General features: G+C 40.4%; 1 protein-coding gene across 2 annotated transcripts in view; it reads right to left on the reverse strand.

Annotated features, from left to right (window-relative positions):
• Nucleotides 1–20344, reverse strand: part of trpm7 (transient receptor potential cation channel, subfamily M, member 7) — a 38722-nt gene that overhangs the window by 5235 nt on the left and 13143 nt on the right. Inside the window, exons 6-33 of one of the 2 annotated variants that reach the window (XM_062420844.1) lie at nt 19750–19874; nt 19406–19577; nt 18712–18886; nt 17024–17147; nt 16551–16623; nt 15258–15358; nt 14630–14764; nt 14460–14513; nt 14234–14374; nt 13949–14083; nt 13378–13655; nt 13043–13271; nt 12284–12439; nt 11762–11905; nt 8605–8733; nt 8018–8269; nt 6868–7042; nt 5909–6041; nt 5513–5691; nt 5109–5241; nt 4046–4818; nt 2839–2933; nt 2430–2526; nt 2226–2302; nt 2076–2113; nt 1753–1781; nt 1250–1303; nt 177–221 (exon numbers count right to left, since the gene is read on the reverse strand). In XM_062420844.1, the coding sequence (XP_062276828.1) occupies nt 177–221; nt 1250–1303; nt 1753–1781; nt 2076–2113; nt 2226–2302; nt 2430–2526; nt 2839–2933; nt 4046–4818; nt 5109–5241; nt 5513–5691; nt 5909–6041; nt 6868–7042; nt 8018–8269; nt 8605–8733; nt 11762–11905; nt 12284–12439; nt 13043–13271; nt 13378–13655; nt 13949–14083; nt 14234–14374; nt 14460–14513; nt 14630–14764; nt 15258–15358; nt 16551–16623; nt 17024–17147; nt 18712–18886; nt 19406–19577; nt 19750–19874 (4251 nt within the window). The other variant, XM_062420852.1, reaches the window with a different exon arrangement.

Consider the following 20344-nt stretch of genomic DNA (forward strand, 5'->3'; position numbering starts at 1 on the left):
ACACACACACACACAGGTTAAGATGACTGCAACAGGGTTAAATTACTTTGCATGTTTATTCATTACTCTTTGTCTTCACCTATGATTCTGGAAATGTAAATACATTAAAATAATAAATAATAAAATAAAAAAATAATAATACAATACAGTAAAACTCTCCTGAATCCAAGTCTCACCTGAGTATTGGTAGCTTTCCATGGGCTTGAAAGGTGAGCCAATAGCTACAGGGAAAAAATGTGACTGTTAAACTTATTGCAAAACCTTCTACAGAAATAACTGATGGCTGTCAATGATCATCAGAGCACATTCATCCAATAAAGACAGGAGCTGTTCCAGCATCCACCAGCAGATGTCTCTTTACTAATTCACAACAACAGGCTTCATGCTCAACTTAACTGCAACAGTTTTACTTTCTGTAAGTGCATTGTGTTGCCAAGTGACCAAAAAAAAAAAAAAAACGCCTCGCAGTTGTATGCCTCTGCCAACCAGTGAAAGTGCTGTTTGCATCCATGTCTGTCCAGATTCAGTTCAACTGAGATTTGTGGTGAAGAATTTAATAAAAAGGTATCAAGTATTTTTTCTGGTGAAAGTGATCACTATATTGACAAACATAACTTTATAGTGAAAAGCTCGCTGAATATCCCTTATAGACTATTTGGATTTAAAACGTCATCACTTCATTATTTAATCCAGTTATACATTTGTGTGAAACTTCATCAAATTGTCATTAGCGTATGATTTCTTGAGTTATGGCCACAAAGATGTTACTGAGGTATCACATTCACAGGAATGGGGAATATAATAATATTTTTATTTTTTATCTAGAAGTATATAAATGCCTGCCTCTTAGCGTCATCAGTTTATTGTTTTTTTATGTTAAGAAACAGTAAATATTGGGAACAGGGCTGAAGTTTCAGATTACTTTCACTACTGATTATTTTCCATTTTTCATTAACTGCTTAATCATTTAATCTATTAAATATGAAGAAGTTGTGAAAAACTGCAGATCACAAATTCCCAGAGCCTAGTGCGACAAGTTCAAAATGCTAGTTTTGTCTGAAGACATTCGGTTCAACAATGATATAACTGAGAGAAGCAGAAAATCCTTAAAACCAATCGTAACAATAAGTTATTTATCAAAGTAGGTTATTAATTGTCAGGTGACTAATCAGCACTAATTGCCAGTGTAAGTATTCATGATATGAGAAAAAACTTTGTGCTGTTGGATCAGTCTGTGCAGGTTACTCACAGTCCTTTCTGGGTCCGAGGTGAGTGTGGCGTGGTGTATAGAGAGCAACTGCGGCTGTAACCACAAAATGAGACAATAATGGCATGAGGCACGATGAAGGTTTCATCCGGCAATATGACATGAAGTATAAGCAACTTAAAAACGATCATATGATGCAGTTTCCGCAAGCAGGCCAAAAGGCTTTTATACTGTATGTTCCAGTGAAGTGACCAGTTTGTAAAGTTTTAAGATATTCCACGACTGCCTAAGATTATTTGTCAAATTCTTGTTTGGAATAACACTAGAAATACAGTAAAAAAAAATGTTTATGGATGGTACAAAATGATTGTCCTCATGTTACTGTGGATCCTACATACACACAGTGGATGGAAGGAATGGGAAAAGGTCAAATGTCACTTTGTTAACAGTGTTTGTGTAATGCTGCTGAACCAGCTGATCCAGACAGAACAAATCCGACCGAATACATTCAGATGGAGGAATGACGGTGAAACTAGAGATCTTACCATTTAGTGCATCTTCCCCAGGAGCTCGACTGACAGAGAGTGAGACAGACAGAAACACAGGAAGAAAGGCATTAGTTACACAAAAGATTACATGCATAACAGTCTGGCTTACAAATCCTATCAGGAGCTTGTGTAATACAGTCACGTTTGGTGGTCTGAATAACCATGCATCACTGTGTGCTGGCTTTAAATATGTGAGACAAACAAGCACAGGTCACTGACTTAAATCAGACAAATCAGATCTGACTTTGACTTTTGTCTGTATAGGAGCTCCCTTAAAGTAACAAGTGTGTGTGTGTATGTGTGTACAGGACGTTACTTACAGGCTGCTGGCTTGGGCTGATTTAACCTGAATTCTTTCCTGGTAGATAAATCAGAAGTTGTTAAAAAATGACAGAAATCAGAATTTATAAAGTTAACAGGAGTTAATCTACACAGGATATTTTGTACTTAAAAATACACACACTGCTTACCAGTACTGCGGTCCTGGGGTCCTCATGGATTAGGATGTCTTCAGCTGACACTCTGCTCCTGTCCTTCTTTGTCAGAGCTACAGAGACACAAAGAATGATCACCAACCATCACGTGTTACCAGGATCACTGTTCAGACACAGCTGCTGATTTATGTGCTGCAGAAAATTTAAATAATTAACATAATTTGTGTATTGTAAACTTACTTGAGTCAGGATGGAGAAACGTTGGGTTTTTGTCAAACTCTGTGAAGCCAGCGTAGGAGTTGACTGCTCTGATGAGACCATGGCCTTCAGGCTGACCCTGTGACCAGAAAAACAGGCAGGGATGAAGAAAAAAGGAATGAGAAAGTAAACATTACTCCTAAACACTGATCAGAAGTGACTTCAATGTTTCTGAGAGAGATTGTGTCAAATGGTTGCATCAACATCAGAAAATCTACTTATGGGACCTTTAAACAAGTGTTTTACTGAAGATATATGAGAAATATATGTTCATATTAAGGCAAACATGACAGAAACACACCTAGACAAAAATGTTGGAGCTCCACACTACAACCTCCTCATGCCAATGTCTAAGCACATAACAACCAAACAATGATCTACACACACATACCTGCGGTCTGGTTTGTGTGGCCGGGCTTTGCTGTGTGCTAGAGATGGAGGTCTCTTTGGGTGTGGAGTGCTCGAGGTCCAAACTGTCTTTATGTCCTGAAACCAAAAAAACACAGTGAGGACACAACCAGACTGAGTGTGTGTTAAATTAGTATTTGTAGTGATTTGTAATTTAACCTACTGTTTAAATCACCAAATCACATTCCCCAAAACAAATAGACCAAAAAAAAGAATGTACTTTACTCTTCTGTTTTTTTCCTGTAATGTTTCCACCAAAAATATTTTTAAAGAATTATTTGTTTACTACCATTTTAAAGCATGTAGCATTCAAACAAGGAAAGCAAAACATACAGTTCATATTGTTCAACACAATGGTCAAATAATCACAATTCAAACATTTGATTCTCATGAGAAACTCCTCCCTTCACCTCCACCTGCCAAACACATCCTTAAAAATCAATAGTTAGTCCTTCATCATGGAAAACCTCAACCACTCAACCAATCATTCATGCTCCTGTTACATCATACTTGAAAACTGCAGAGCCACCCAGGAACAGAGAACAAAAAAAAAGGCCCAGACAGAGAGAGAAAGGAGAAAGGAGAAAGGAAAGGAAAAGCCACCATCTAGAGGTCTAGTGGGATCCTGATCTGGAGATGGACATGCCCGAGCACCCGGCAGACGCAGCCCTGAGCTGGACTGAAACTCAAACCTCTTGTTTCCTCTCCTGCCATGTTCCTTTTGTCAACTGGGACTTCAGACCCACTTTGACCCTCACTGCATGACGCTGAAGGATCTGGTGGTCCAGACGACCTCCGCTCCATGCGCTTTTGTCTGTGGAGTCTCCTGCGTGCCGCAGCAGGGCGAGTGCAACTTGGCAGGCTGCTAGGTTCGTGAGTGTCAAGCGTTGGTGATGAGGTCATCTGACCGGCAGCCTCAATGTCTGTTCCTTGTCTACTCATAGAGCCTGATCTGCCCTCGTCATCACAGAAAGCTTCGTTCACGTGTCCCCAACTCACCTTCCTCTCTCTCTCCCCCGCTCCTAACCCCTCTGTGTTGTCAGGCTTTGCAATGCAAGCAGGCAAGCAGGCAGACTGAGCAGAGCCCGAAGTCGAAACAACGACAACAGTAGGATACACACACACACAGTTCTCATCCTTCTCTTTTATCCTCTGGTCAACATCAGATTCAGCCTCATTCTCATACTTACCAACAAACGCCCCAAACTCTACGGTGGCGCTGTCAGGCTGGAAGGGCTGCTGGTAAAGTCCAGTTAGGGCAAGTTCGGGGTGGCTGGAGCCACTGGGTTGGGAAGGGGTGCTGCTGATGTGGAACTGAGCCCCAGTGGAGGGCACATTAGGCAGGCTGGATGGGGAGTCGGAATAGCCCGGCTCTTGTGGACGGGTCAGCTTACTCTGGGTGAGAGAGTGGCCTCGGAGACGCAGCTCCGGTGGGGAAATGGCCACAGCACTATGGACAAAGGCACTGGAGCCGGCACTGCCTGAGGAGCCAGCCTCTGCAGCAAAGTGCCCGAGCCCAAACAACCCCCTTCTCTCTGGGCTCATTGCTGGGTTCAGGTTGGGGTCCAGCCCCAGTCCTGCTCCAGTCCCAACCCCTCCCTCTACACCCATCCCAAAAAGAGAATCTGCTATGTTGACTCCTGCCTGGGAAAAAGAGGAGCCAAAGTAGGCACCGACACTACGTTTGCCTATCATGGACGATTTGGAGTGGGGGCCAGTGTCTGTTGCCACAGGGGCGATGCTGGGGACAACGTTCTTAGAGAGACTGAGCTCCCGGGTGATCTGATTGTGGACCTTGCTGGCCTCTGATGCCCTCTGGGCAGTTAGTGTCTTCAGAGTATCTACAGTCAGAGCTGAGAGGTCCTGGAGGTGGCCGATCTGGGAGTCCAGTGTGTGCAAAGAGCGTTTTATAAAGGTGACCTTGTTCCCAACCTCTTTCAGCTGCAGACACATAGTCTCAACCCTACAAAAGACAGAAAACAGAAGCTTTGGTTACCCACAACTCAGCTTGTTACCCGTTATTGTTAATGTTAAAAACTAGCATAGAATTTAAAATGTATGGTTAAAATTAAAATAAAGATATTTTCATACTGGTCTACTCTGAAATAAGTGACCAGTGCTGTAGCATGGCATGTTCACTGAAAAAAATTAATCTACAGTAAATTTAATTTTAGTAATTCACCTTTATCATTTCATTTTAAACACTTTATATTTTTGAATGTTGCCTCAAAAACACAGCAATAACAACCCCACCTTTCTGAGGTAAGACGTATGCGCTCCTCACTCCCCGAGTGAAATTGATCATCCTTTTCATGAAAGTATGTCTCCACACACTGCTCCTCAAAATCATGAAGCTTTTTTTGGTCTTCCTCGGTGAGAAACAGCTCTGAAAGAAGGAGAATCCATTACGGAGGTGTAGGATACAGCACCACGGTGCTTTTATCAACAGAAAGCAGAGACCTGATACTCATGTTGTCCTTACTGGTGGTTTGCAGCAACACTTAAAAAACTCAGAATATTCAACATCACTGAAAGCATATCAACTCAGCTTAAAATGTCTGTAATTACTGAAAAATATGAATAATCAGTGGCACAAATTGCTTAGTTTTTTCTTTTTTTTAAATTATCTACATTAAGAAGACATGAGGTGATCGTACTTGGTCCGTAGGTGTGCTCCTTCTTTCTCTTTCTACACATACAGAAGAGAGAGTAGATATGGCAAAGGAAGATGAAGGGGGGCGGGAGGACAGGCTTCTCATGGTAGGCCATAATGAAATGGTAGCGCTGGTATTTCCACACCAGATTGGAAATTGACTTCACTTGCAGATACACATTGCTAGAAAAGAGTACAGAAATGATATTGAGGATAATGACATTGAGAGGAATGCCAGTGATATTTTAAGTTTTTTTCTTTAAGGATGACGTTGATTTACCGAACCAGCCAACTGAAAATATGCTCAGGTTAGGGTAGCTATAAAATATATTTTTAACCACTACATACAAGCGTCCATCAGAAATATAAAAACATGAACACTGAAATGTTCTTCACTCACTTGAAGAAGGCGATGAGGAGGTTGACCATTAGTATATACTGTACAAAGAGGTAGACTGCTTGTAGGAGAGGAGTCAGCCATACTCCTGCTGTACACAGGCTCTTTATTGATGGTTCAGTGTTATTGGCACACACTGCGAAGAGAAAGAGCCTCTTAGGATAAGCACAGACACACACATTCGACAGATGGTCTTGTGCGCTTACAATACACTTTCCTTAATGGGTCTGAATCTGACTCTACCATGAATGTATACACACTAAGACAAAAGAAAATTCTGCAGTCAGCACAGATGGATATTGTCACATCTATCAAAATGTTCAAATAAAACCTGGATAAAATGATTGTGTAAGTATATAAATTTACACTGAAATATTGAATACTAAGTGTTATAAAATCCTCTCTAGATTTTTATTGCATGTATTCATTATGATTAAAGTGGCTAAGCTATAAGAGGAATATTCCCAACGTTACGTCTTTCTTTTCACTTGTATAACTTAAACATATGTTTGTACTTCTTAATTAACATATACCTGTTCCTGCCTTTCTAACATAAAGGTCCCAATCACAGTAATAAACCATGTGATAAATTTCAACGGAGTGTGAAACCTCGGGATGCCAACTCAGGTTATGGAGCACACTCAGGTATTTTGTTCCACCTAAGCTTCAAATGCGCCCGACTCAAGCAACCTTTTTCCTGTCGATTTATAGCTGAGTCGAGGCAGTCGATGCTGTGGTGAAGCAAAAAGCTCTGTCCTCCTCAAAGAGAACAGCGCGGGCTGCTTCTGTGTGTGAACCATGTGGTGAGAAAGAGGCTGTGAGGGGAACAATGATTAGGCTCTTGTGGGTTTGATTTCTAGTGCTTGTTTTGGGTGACAATCAGCAATCATGCTGTGATGAGAAGCTTTGAATAAAACTGCTCTTACCCTCATAATCTCCCCTACCATCCTCATCGTCCTTACCATCGATTTCATAAGCATACACTTCTCCGTACATCATCCAGTACGGTTGGAACACCACATCTTTGGCCAGCGTCCAGCTGGGCTCTTCATGTGGGTACAGAATGGCTTTCCTGGGTACGCCATAGCTCAGGAGGACTATAGCCATGATTACCACAATATAAAACATGTTGGCCACCTGCAAGAGATGACACACATACTCATTTCAAGTTGTCAGATTCTCTTTAGTACACAAATAAGTCTGGGAACCCTAAGTCAGCACTACTTGTTTCAGGCTCAAATTACAAAAGGTGCTTTTCTTTCTTGGTTTGTTTTGCCCATTTCAAAGCAACAGTTGATTTCAACTGCTGGGGAAAAAGACATTATACTAGCTAAGAAACAGCTATGAATTTGTATATAATGGTCTACTCAAATCTACCATCAGTTTATTTCATTTACTGTACTGTCTGTACAGTAAATTAAGCTAGCAGCTTTGAACTTTAACTTTAACTTTGAACGGAGCTAGGCTAACAGCTAGCTGTTTTGATTTAACATATTACCATCGTTTCAGCCAATACGCTGTTGAAGGTGGGCTTTGCTTCAAAAGGTTGTACAAATACTTGGTTTAAATTGCTTCATGAAGCACAGTACATAGAACACATGAAGTAATAGTAGGATTTCTGAAAAACAGTAGGTTACAATACCTGCATGTAGTTAATTAATGCTGTTTAAATGTGAAATGTGCAAATTGAAACATGATTATCAATATGAGTAATTGGTGAATGTACAAAAACAGCAACAACACTTTTACAGTATGTTCAGACTACAAGCTAAAAAAAAGCAAAGTTTTCTGTAGTACAGTCATGACTTTATGTATCACAAAATATCAAACATTTTAATATTATTTCTTACTGTATGTCAAGTGCTCTCCAAAGGACTGTATTTGTACATAATAAATACTGTAACTGTATCTGTTAGTCAGTCTGTTTCACAGACTATACAGCATGACCATAAAGAAAACGTTGAATACATTTCCTGTTTTTTGTAAATATGGGAGCATTTCAAAATCATGGATGTAAAATAGTGAAAGCTTTTACACTGCAAATCTTTTGCTTCTTAATCCATGTTATGTTCAGTGATTCTTATAATTATTCCAATACAAAAAAGAACTCACCATTTTGGCGATCATCATAACATACGGTCCAGCTTGCTGGTTGACAGCCAGGATGTCGAGAAGTCGCACGTACCAGAAGATGATGTTGAGACAATAAACTATCCTGCCGGGAATGAAGGCTTCCCCTCCACCCAACCTCAGGCCAAAGCCGATAAAGAAGGTCATTATGGCCAGAAAGTCGGACAGATTGAAATAGTCACTGAACCACACCTTTATCTTCTGACTTATTTTTCCTGCTTCAGACATAAACATCTGGGGAAAAAAGGAGAAGGAGGTGATATAATAATAAGTTAGTCAGTTAACAATCTGGGAATGTTGGGTCTCTTTAAAATTAAAACCTGAAGAGTACGGTTTAGAACCTGCTCTATGTGTTAAGTGCTTTGAGATGACTTTGTTGTGAATTGGCGCTATACAAATAAAGATTGAATGATTGATTAATTGAATCTTTTGGGAAATCCATTTGAAGGACAGGATAACAGAAAGGAACTGGTATCAAAAGCTACCGTCTGCGCCATAATTAAGAATATAATTAATAAAGTCATCTTTAAAGAGCCTGAATGCGTGAGAAACACCTCTGCTCCACATACCTCTCGAATCTTCTCAATGGCAGAGGTGAAGATGTAGAGGATGACCACCCACTCTTGAGGAGAAGGCCATTCAGGCATTTTCACCAGGACCACGTATGAGTAGAACATCAAGAAGCACAGGTAGAAGAGCTGACCACGAGAGACACACAAGAATAAGACTCATCAAAGTTGGACATGGAGAGAAAATTCTTGATCAAAGGTGAAGAGAGGAGTCATTTTCCCAAAAATGGAAGTGGTCTGTGTTGACAAAGAGCCTCTAATTCAGACAGTTCAAGAGAGGGCCTTCCACTAACTAAAATATTTAGAGACAAGTTCAACTGAGGCCCCCGAAAAGGTCTCAACCTCTACTTAGCACTTTTGGTTGGGACCAAGTTGTTTTCACTTGGCCTCTGAGCCCTCAGCCCTCAGCTGGAGGTTAGCTGTATGGATGAGGGCTGGTTGAGGGAGAGAAACTTCATCTTGTCTGTCTAAAGCAAAATTCACAGTATGCTCTCAGAAGGGAGGGGGTGTGTGTGTGTGTGTGTGTGTGTGTGTGTGTGTGTGTGTTACATAAGGAACTAGAATAGGAACTCTTAACAAACTAGTCATTTACAGACTTCATTTTAAGACCATTTTTTTTAATAGTGATTATGTACCACGTTACTGTGTTAACTGTGAAGTTGGTTGCTCATCAAGCTAACTGTAGTCAGACTGATCTCTGACATTATCTGATATAAGTATAAGTTGGTATCTGTCTGTTGTGGAGTTTGTCTGTCCAAAAATCAATTATTGCAGCTTTAAATCAAATACAAGTTACATTATGTAGATCAGAGATGAGAGTCTACCCATTTGTTTTAGTTTTTTTTCAATATACAATAGCTGTATGCTAATACTTATTTTGAAAAGGATTGAAAAGCATTTTGTGTTTATTGAATGAAAAGGGCTCAATAAATAAAATTATCATCAATTAAACAATAATATATAAATAAATATACTGTGTATCCTTTCAATGCCTTACTGTATTTTCATGTTTTTTGTTGTCAGCTCAGTTACCTACATTTACATAAATTACTTTAAAAACATGAATAACACTGAAGCTAATTTATATAAAAAATAAATAAGGTGAGAAATTATAGAGTAAGCACTAACATATAAAATGTGCTTTTTTGATTTGTGCTGTAAATGTGTGCTTGTTCAAAAAGATGTTGGACCTGGTTCAGATCACGTCGTACACCTTAGAGCAGCTTGAAAACTTGTGTTTTTTTATCTCCTGTATGCAAACTTGTAGAAAGCCACATGTTTGCATTGTCTGTTTTTAGTCTATATGGACCCTATTTTTTAGTTTGCACTAAGGAACTACATTCTGTATAAAATCGCAGGGTCACCATATTGCTGACTGTGGGACACACACACACACACACACACACACACACACACACACACACACACACACACACACACACACACACACACACACACACACACACACACACACACACACACACACACACACACACACACACACACACACACACACACGCACACACGCACACACACACACGCACACCTTGGAAAAGGTCAACCTTTTTAAAAAGCTGCTGAACCTTGAAGCTGAGAGTGAAGTGCTGGAAAAATCAGGCATTAACACTACAATCTGATGGCTAAGTCACTGCTGAGTGCTGCACTGATGTGTTGAAATCAGGATGGAAGCAGGTACAGCAGATGTAGATAAGCTATATTACATAGACTAGCGGTTTCAGTGATGCTATCAGCACATTTCAGTCCTGAATAGCCTGTAAAACAACCCTGACCCTGCAAATAGGACTCAATGACGACTCCTCAGTTCCTGAGAACTGGCCTCGGGCTTGAATACAAAAACACATGTAAGGCAAGTGAGAAGAGATGAGTGATAATCGTGTGTGTGTGCTGTGCAAGATGATGGGTTTCAGAATAAGCTTAAACCATTGCATTCTTTCTAATCTGGTTCTTAAAATAATCTGAACATGTTATATGCAGGTTAAGAAGTGCCGTTCATGACCCCAGAGGAAATAACATGTGAAGAGGTTCATGCTCTCCATCCATGATTCCTAATCACGGTGATGTTTGATCAGTCAGTCTGGGATTTCATGAAGAGACAGTAGAAATTGAGAACCTAAAGTTTTCCGACATGCTTGGTACAATCTACTTGCCAAGTACCTTGAAACACTTTTCTTCAGTTGATTGAACTTTATATGAAATTAAATGATGAATAAAAACTATTCATGACCTTATTTTTGACAGAATCCTCACTTAACTTTTAGTGCCTTAAACTTTAGCACAGTATTTCACAAGGTGGATTCCGAAATGTGTGATCGTGTTCCCCGGGCTTTCCTGTGGGAGGTGCTGTGAGAATATTGGTCCACTGTGTGAGTCATAAACTACTTTTATACACAGTGGTAAGAGAGCTGTTTTGCCAGTCTTAGTATCTCACTAATTTCTGTGTGGGAGTCTGATAAGACAAAGTTGCACCTTGCCCCCCCCCCACCAGTTTGTGGTATTCATGGAGAAACTATCAAGCGCAGCCAGACCGCAAGCTGTCTGGTTCAGCGACATTAAGATCCAATTTTGACCAAATCTGGCAATCCGGTACTACGACGAAGGGGGCTGTGATGGTAGGGTTTTGTTGAGGTAGCAGCGAGGCAAGTTGAATACATTTGAGTTACAGATTACAGATTAATGCAATTTTACAACTCAGCAGCAACTGTTTTATCTTTCGTCATGATGATTACAAGGTTAACAGTTCAATACGGCCAAAAATGTGCACTTTTATTTATGTGATTGGAAACTGCAGCATGATGTTGGGTCTTGTTTTGGCAAAAGTTGAATCCATTTCAACTTCTTGCCAAATGGCTGAATTTATTTTCTGCTGATCCCTATGCAGTGCTCACTCCTACAGTGTAAATGCACTGCCCTTATTCACATAAATAGGAGGGCTGCTGTCTTATACACATTGCCGAGATTGGTCTAAACATGGCCTTCAGGTTGTATCTATCCCCCGCGCATCAGAGGGGAAGATACATGGTTTGATTGACTGACTGCTAATCACAATCCTGCTCAGGCAAACCAGCAATTAATGGATGGTTGGATGAACGGGGAGATGAGTGTGTACATGTGCTCTCTGCGGTCATTGTTTGCATACCGTATTGGACCAGAACTTGACAATGGGAGCATGGTAGAAGGCATATATTTTCCTGGTTAAAGGCAGCTTCCTGGAGCGAACGTGTGTATCCATGTCAGTCTTGGCCTCAACATGATCGTGGGATCTGGACTCCTTGAACACATCCTGCAGGGAGGTTAAAAAGGCCCAAAATTAGACAACACCAGGCCACAATGTGGACAGAAAATGAGAGACAGATAGGGAGAAAGCAAAGTAAAAAAAACATATACAATGCACGTGAGTGGAAAAAGTAGCCAAATAAACAGAAAAACAGAGAAAGGCTAAGAAAGGAAATTAACGTTTATTACATAGTAGTGATGAAACGTGTTCACAGCTCATTATCCCTTTCACTATCCCGTCAGCCTAAACTGTAACAAATTGACTAATTTCCTTACTCCACTACTTGCTTTGAAGGCAGGAGAGGCCATATTTTGAGGGTTTGAAATGACAATAAGATGGAGAAAAGAAAAAGGTGACTCTAAGGTGAATCTAAGTAAATCTAACCATTTGGATGTCTTCAGCTATGTTCTGGAAGTTGTGTTCACTGTCCTCCATGGTCATCTGGTGGTCGTCCTGGCTCTGAGGGATGTGAGCCATCTCAGCCTTGGATTTGTACTCCAACAGTAGGATTGCAGGAGGCACCAAGATACTCAGTATCACCTGCAGACAAACAGTCCTTTGAATTACACACCTTAATAAAAAAAAAAAAGTAATTCAATAAACGTTTTTTATTGTCTAAGTATAAATTTAAACTAAAATCTGAAATGAGACTGACAGTGCAGTTTTGTGGCTTTTTGTAATTTTTTTTTTGCCTTGTCAAGTACGAGAACAATGCAGGGTCAAACAGTGATGGAATTATTCCCAGGCTGATATAAAAACATTAAAATGTTTGATACTATAGGTGATTGAAAACCGACAGATAAGAAGAAATGACAGCATGTTCACTGCTTGTGAGTATTTAAGTCAAAATAAGGAACTAACTTCAACAAGTAACTGAACTGAGACTGGCATTAAATATGGAAGCAAACCTTTACTTGAGCCACAGGAACACTCCACCTGTTTCCAAAACTTCACCAAACGCAAATATTAAAGCATTACAGAATCTTTATTATATATATTAAGCTGTGAATATTGGTTTTAGCACCTTCTGAGGTTCAACAGTGTGAGTTCAAGACATCACGGCCCTGGTTCCGCACTGTTGTTACTCCAGTTTTTCTTTCGTTACCCCCCCCTCGCCCAAAAAAATCTGGAGTGAACATGAACCTTGTACCAGGAGTTCTTGCGCATGTTTAGCCGTCCCATCCACATGTCTGACAGCAGCATCTGGGTGCAGGTGTGAGCCACAAAGGGCCGTAGGTGGGAGGAAACAGCCAACTTCAAACATGTGGAGTTGCTCCAGTTCTTCAGCTCGTATGTCAGCAGCTTCATGGCCATTGTCTCATCCTGCCTGAACGACTGCTCCAGCAGGTCCACTGCTAACGTCCCAAACTCACTGAAAAACATCAGAGCTGTTTGTAAAGGCTTTCACATTGCTTTTGCAAAGAAATTTCAGAAATGTTATACCTTTCAAATGATTTTAAAGCCTCAGATTCACTTACTTTGAGTACTCCTTGAGCTCTTCTGATGTGTCGTCCACCACGTCACTCTTCTTGGCCTCGTAGCCCATAGAGCGGCAGAGCTTACAGGCCACCAAAGCTTTCGCCATGTTCTCCTCGCCGTGCTGCCAGAAGAAAAGCGACATTTTCTGCCTCTTCATCAGCACAGCCCACACAAGCAGCTCATTGAAAGGGTAGGGAAACCGCCGTGTCTCTGGATCATCTATGTCTACGATCTCTTCTTTGCTCCTCTTTTTGTTCTGCTCAGCGGTGGACTCCAGCTGAGAGGGGAAGCCAGGAGCAGTAAGAAGGGTCAAAGCAAGACAAATGTTAGTCTTGGCCTTTTCATTGTTATTATTTTTCTCATTTAAATGCAGCTCTTAATGATTCTTTTTTAATCACTACATGTTTTTACCAGACAACAAACAAACCACAGAGAAGGCTCTCAGACAAATATAATATGAAAATCTTGGTTTATCTTGAACTCACTTTAAAAGCTTTCTGTCCCACACAGAGTGTGGGTAGCTCCAGTATAAAGAAGACATTGCTCTTTTTTTGAACAGTGAGAGTTTACCTTGGGTTTGTATGGCTGTGCAGTCTTGATGAAGTGGTTGTGCCTGGTCTTCTCCTTCTTGTCTGCCTGCATGCTGAACGACTCATGACTTTTCCTCAAGTGAGAACCAGGACCTGCTGTGTGGCGCCCCGACCTCTGCGCAGGGTATGAAACATTTCCATGATTCGTCTTCACTGATTTCACTTACAGTCCAAATTACATTCTGTTAATACCTTAAATAGTTAAAGCGTTGCAAAATAAACACCATAAACGACGTTTTGGACAAATGCAAATGTTCCCACTCACCCTGCTGTTGCCTTGGAGATTGTTGTAAATCATTCGAAAGCGTTTCCTGGTGTAGTTGCACCTGTAAGTCCCGCCCATCAGGTACTCGATGACCAGGCCCACATCAATCAAAGTGATCTTATAGTTTGGGGGCAGATGACTCTGTAAAAAGATACAGTGACAAAGTGAACAATAAGATCTAACAGACTGTGGTCAACATCATCTGATGAAAATCATCTGACTCTACCTGTTTAACATCTCTAACCAGGTGGAGGAGAGTTGGATTGTTGGGAGTTGTTTTCTAAAAAATAAAGACACACAAAGCTTTACTACATGCATGAACAAACACTATTTTCCCTTTCACAAACAGCCCATCTGTTTAATTTGGTGTATTTGACACGTTTCATCATATTTTACCATGTTGTAAAGCTCTTCCAGCCGATTGATTGTCAGGAAACGGTGCATGCTCACACCGTTTTCTATAAGCAACTTGACAAAGTCCACCCTGTCCATCACAAGTGCATCTAGCATCGCTTGCTCTAAGGAGCTCACCTATACACACAAACAGAGACAAACATGCTGTTATGAAGCATATTTTTTTTTATAGCAAATCATTATTTATAAAACAAATATGATACAAACATGCTGTTATGAAGCATTTTTTTTTTAATAGCAAATCAATATTTATAAAACAAATATGATAAGGGAGAGGACCCAAAATATGGTCAAAATAAAAAAATAAATATTAGCTATCCTCTCTTTCACACAAGAGCTAGAGTCCCCAAGTTTGAAAATAAACATCACCACTGAGGGCAGCTTATAATGACAATTGTAATAGGGTTCATGTTACAGTTAGACAAGCAGCTCATGGCAGCCTGCCCAAATCCAGTCCTCAGGCTCTTCAGTCGGCAGATCGTGGTCGGCAGAGATTATGGGGTCGTTTTGGGGCGAGTCCAAAGGTTTGGAGCGAATAGTGAGCTAAGCAAACAACCATGGAACTTGCGGCTCACACAAAACACACACTCAAACAAATACACAAACGTACCAGGAGCTGCTGTCCGTACACAAACACATGATTCTTGGCAATGTCTACGCGGTCCCAGGCCAGAGTCAGGACCAGCTGATCGAAGGCAGACGCGTTTGTGCCTGAAACACACAGGTACAGCCATGTGTAAAAGCACACACACATTAACACATATACATTTCCAGGCAAGTAAAGCCTTATTAACTGTGTATTTCCTGTTAGCCAGCTAGCAGGATTAGAGGGGGTTAGTAGAGCAGGGCCGAGGCAGTAATACAGTCAATTACACACTAATACAGCAACACAGCAGATTAGACTACAAAGTAAATCCCTGTTCAGTCTACTGCTCTCTTCCACTGTGATCTGCCTTATTGTCCTCTGAATCTAATGATGATGTTCCCCTCACACAGAAGTGATTGTCTGAATGTTAAACAAGAACCAAACAGGAATCCTGGTGGGCTAAAATCACCAAATTGACTAAATTGATTTCCAAATAACCAGATTTTTCAGGCGTAAAAATCCATACATGAAAAAGCACATATGCTCTTTATTGTGGTTTTAACAACAGTCACATCCAGCCTGCTACATGCTGCCTGCTGAGTAATAAATAAAGTGAATCAAAGTAGAAAAGAGAAAAGATCTTTAAGCCGCACTCAATATTCTTTAAAAGGCTTGAGAGCTTTCGAACCCCAGGGTCCTTTTGATCTCTAAGTTACTGTTTCACAGAGATGAATGTGCCTCAGGTCGACAAATATTTGCCTGAGTGGGCTTTTCAATCACTTGCAGTCCTCGGACTGTCTTTAGAAAGTCTAAACCTGTTTTTCCAGTCAAACACATTCTTGGCTTTGGTCTACATGGAATGAGGGTGAACACCCAACATTAATTTGCTGCACCTTACAATCAGTGCAACACCCCTATTTCATGAATCCATGAATAATTCCTTTACATGTAAATGACAGTGTCAGAGTTAACAATATAATAAAGAAAGGAACATCCTTTCTACAGCCTGTTGGAGAAACACAAAATGGGAAGGATTCAGAGAAAGAAGGAAGAGGGATAAGATGGAAACATGCAGCTTTGTGACTGACAGTGTTGGACTAAGGAGGCCCTGTGAATGCAGGCAACATGATCTCCTCAGAAACACAAAGAGAAGGGCACACAGGGGGACACTCTGTTCTCAAAGCATATCTATATCAGAATGAAAACATTACCAAGTCTTGAAATCTTATAATCTTCCAATGCCAACATTCAACATCTCAGAGCAATGTTTCTTTAAAAAAGAAAAAAAAAAGGTTCAGAGAGAAGTCATCGACTAACCTTGGAGTAAAGCCCTCAGAATGGCTACATCAATGTCCTGGTGATCCTCAGAGCTGATGTGAAACACAGTGATCTGTTTTCCAAAAAACAAGATAGCACTTATTTATCATGTTCCTGCTGACATTGTCCAGATGTTTACAAAGTTTTTTTTTTGATATAACATCAATTCATAAAAACTAACAGCCTAACAACTTTCAGCTGATGTCACTCATGTATAAGTAAACTTTTTATTTTGTTGTGTTTACTACTCTTCGTTCTTATCGGTTACCTTGTTTCTTTCACTACAGTTACCTGAATTTACTCTGGGGATCAATAAAGTCTTAAACTGCATTTGATCACAGTGATTTATCTATTACATCTAGTTAGTTAGTTTCCACAACTTTTTGTTATATTCATTAAGTGATTCTGACACTTAATTATCTCTATTAAGTCAAAAGAAAGCCTTGTCATTAGGTGAATGTGTACAAACTTACCAATTCTTTGCTCTTCATGCACTCCATCAGAGTCTGAAAGAGATGGATGGCATCACTGTGGCTGAAGTTGAAGGTTTTCTTGATGGTTGCGATGATGTCTGTCTCCACTCCATCAGGAAGACCACTATAGAAGAATTACAGCACGACACGGTTACTTGTTAGTCTGTCAGTAAAAAATCAATACAGTATTTCAAATCTAAATGTTCTGTCTATGATATGGATAACACAGAGATCAAATTAACCTAGTTTTCTGGCCTTAATCAATAACGTTGATAGTGTTGCTCTCTAGAGAATGAGTGTGTGCCACTGGGTGTCATCAAACTTTACTTGTAAATAAAGATTATTGTGTAACATTTAAGGGGTCAGTCAGAGTTCAAGTTAAATTTAGATTGTGAATTTTGGGAACACAATAGCTTGACCTCAACCAGCAGGAGTCATAAAGTGAAGTTACTGATAAAGCAAATTAACTCAGGGATCAACCCCGGCCTTTCAGTGTAATGACACTCATTCATTTTGAAGTTGAGCATGTCACCATGGAGATTGGGAAAAATGGCATCATCTGGGGAATAGGGAACTTTTATATACTTTTTTGCTAGCAATTTTGCGTAAGCTATGAAATGGTGGCTTACTAGTACTGAACTTTTTAAATAAAGTTCAAATATGAAGAACTGGTCCAATAGACTGTACCCAGAGTCCAATGTATGTTTATATTGCTTATATTTGCTCATTTTATAGGAAGTAATTCTGGAGAGAAAAACATAAAAGTTACATTTTCTTGCCACACTGTCTACTCCTATAATAGCCATAATGTGCTTCAACAGCATGTTTATAAAGCTCTACAAATCAGTCAGAGTGAATTTATTATTATTATTTCATATCACGCCCTTTTTCTGTGTGTTTACAGCTAGATTGGAAAAATCTTGGGTTGACAGAATTGATTGAATACTGATCATCAGCTCCGTATTCAGTGTGGAAAGACTGACGAGATAAGATTAGGCATATCCGCCAATAAAAAGATGCCCCCTGAAAAGCAGCAGCACAGAAATAGTCGTCAATTTTTTCACATAGTGTGTGATTATCTAACTACATTTTGTGCATTTTATGTATATTTCATTGGCTGGGTGAGCGTGTCCGCAGATTACGTTTATCACGAATTCAAAAATGTTTTCTCTCTTTTATAACAGGCTGGGCTGCGGTTGGGTTGTTAGAAATCCTTCTGGAACCGAAATAGATCAGAGTCACCAAAGACGCTGCCATTAAAGGAGTTGTAAAAAAAAAAAAGAACAGAAGAAGCAGCAAAGATCATCACTGTCTGCAGCACTGCAGTAAAACATTCATAACCATAATGACATTTTTATTTACTACACATCTAAATATTTCAGAACACAACACTTGCTGAAACCTTGATCTTACTTTTGGGAACCTCAAGTGTAATGGTTAACATTAGGTTTTCTCTATTTTACTCAATAAATCAACACAGTACAACAGTGTTTGGATAGATTCAGCCTTGGCATATCATCCACAGTCATCATTTTCTTTCCCCCGCCTGCCCCCGTCCTCTCTGATTGAGTGTGTGTGTGTGTGTGTGTGTGTGTGTGTGTGTGTGTGTGTGTGTGTGTGTGTGTGTGTGTGTGTGTGTGTGTGTGTGTGTGTGTGTGTGTGTGTGTGTGTGTGTGTTGTCGTCCTACCCTCCCTCCTCAGTCTGCTTGTGGACGTAGGCCAGTATATCAGCAGCTCGGCCAGTCCCCTCACACACCACCACTGGGACAGGAGGGCTCTCCTGAAGGTACTCCAGCACATTCAGGATCACATTAGGACCCCCCTCAAAGATCAGGGCCACAACAGGAACACCCTGACCAATACCTACAAGAAAGTGAACCAAAGGCCAGCTGAGAGTTGGAGCTTATGTTATATCATTGCATTCTTCTACTAAGCCTTTCACCAAACGCAGCCCCACCCAAATGACAGTTTGTGAGGTCGAGATGATAATGACCACTTCAGTGTTATCACCGTGCTTCCACCAAGCTTAAAAAAAACTGACTCTGTGATAACTACACCTTGTTTAGATCTGTCTGAGGGTACAGGACATCCTAGAAGATGCAACGCTAATTCACTATTAAACATTATAACCTTTTTCATACATAGTCCCCGATAAATTACAGCGATAATCTTTCAGGCACCACTAGTGATGTTCACTATTCACATATGCAGCTTTATTCAGTAAAATTCCGGTTTTGCACCCGATTCAAAATTCAACTGAAAGAAAAGAACCACAGACTACTTTAATGGATCTAAAGTGATCACGTACAATATGATTCTCAGAAAAACGAGTGGGGGGAACTTTTGTACTTAAAGAAAATGTTCCATTGCCGGTTGTCTTACGTGCATGTATTCTTTGGAGATTGATGTGCTTCTCCAGGTCCCGGCGAAGTTTGACCTCAGCGCCGTACTTGCCCACCGTCCCATCATCCACCAGGAGGAAATGGGAATGGAGACTATTGAGAACATTTAGTTTGCTGAGAGGGTTCAGTAGCGTCTGATATGGAGCGTTAATCTGTTGTGTGGAAATTAAGTGGTAACAGAGAAGTAGAAATTAGATGCTGATTTTTTTTAAAGTAACAATACAAAAAAAACAATCAATATTAAATAGTAAGGTCATTTGTTGTGATATTCTTAAAATACAGGAAAGAACAATTAGGAATGAGATTTTAAGAGATGTGTCTTACGTCTCTGCCGATAAGATCGTTCCTGTTTTCAATGACTCCCCACGGAGCGATCCCAATAGTGCAAATTTTCTTTGATGATTTCGAACAGTGTTCTTTGAGAGCGTCTCCCACATGCTTCGCCACACCTTTAGACAGGATGCAATTATCGGTCAGTTAACTTTCATGATCTCTTGGACAGGACATTTTATTACTACTTAATCTTAGCCATGCCTCACTTAAAAGTCTGAGTGATAATTACATAATAATAAGACTGACTTGTTAACTTATATATTTGAGTTTAAATCCATGACTGGTAAAAGTGTGCTAGATCCCAAAGCTTCTGTGGCCAATTTGCCTCGAGCGGGGCAAGTCTGCAACAGGTACATCAGTCGTGGAGTTGTTTATGAACCACAATCCTCAGCTGATGGATCTCATGGATTCAGCAGTAATTTGTGAGCCAGAGGACCGTCCCAACTGGCCCAGGTGCCAGAGAGGCATTAGAAGTAATCACTGGTCTGGGTAATTGACCCTGTGAGTAATGATTTAAACACTATGATCAGACCGCATCATCTTAACGCTGCGCTGTGGCTGCAGACACACCTTGGCCACGACACAC

This window comes from Scomber scombrus, chromosome 1, assembly GCF_963691925.1.
Source record: "Scomber scombrus chromosome 1, fScoSco1.1, whole genome shotgun sequence".
Classification (NCBI taxonomy): Eukaryota; Metazoa; Chordata; class Actinopteri; order Scombriformes; family Scombridae; genus Scomber; species Scomber scombrus.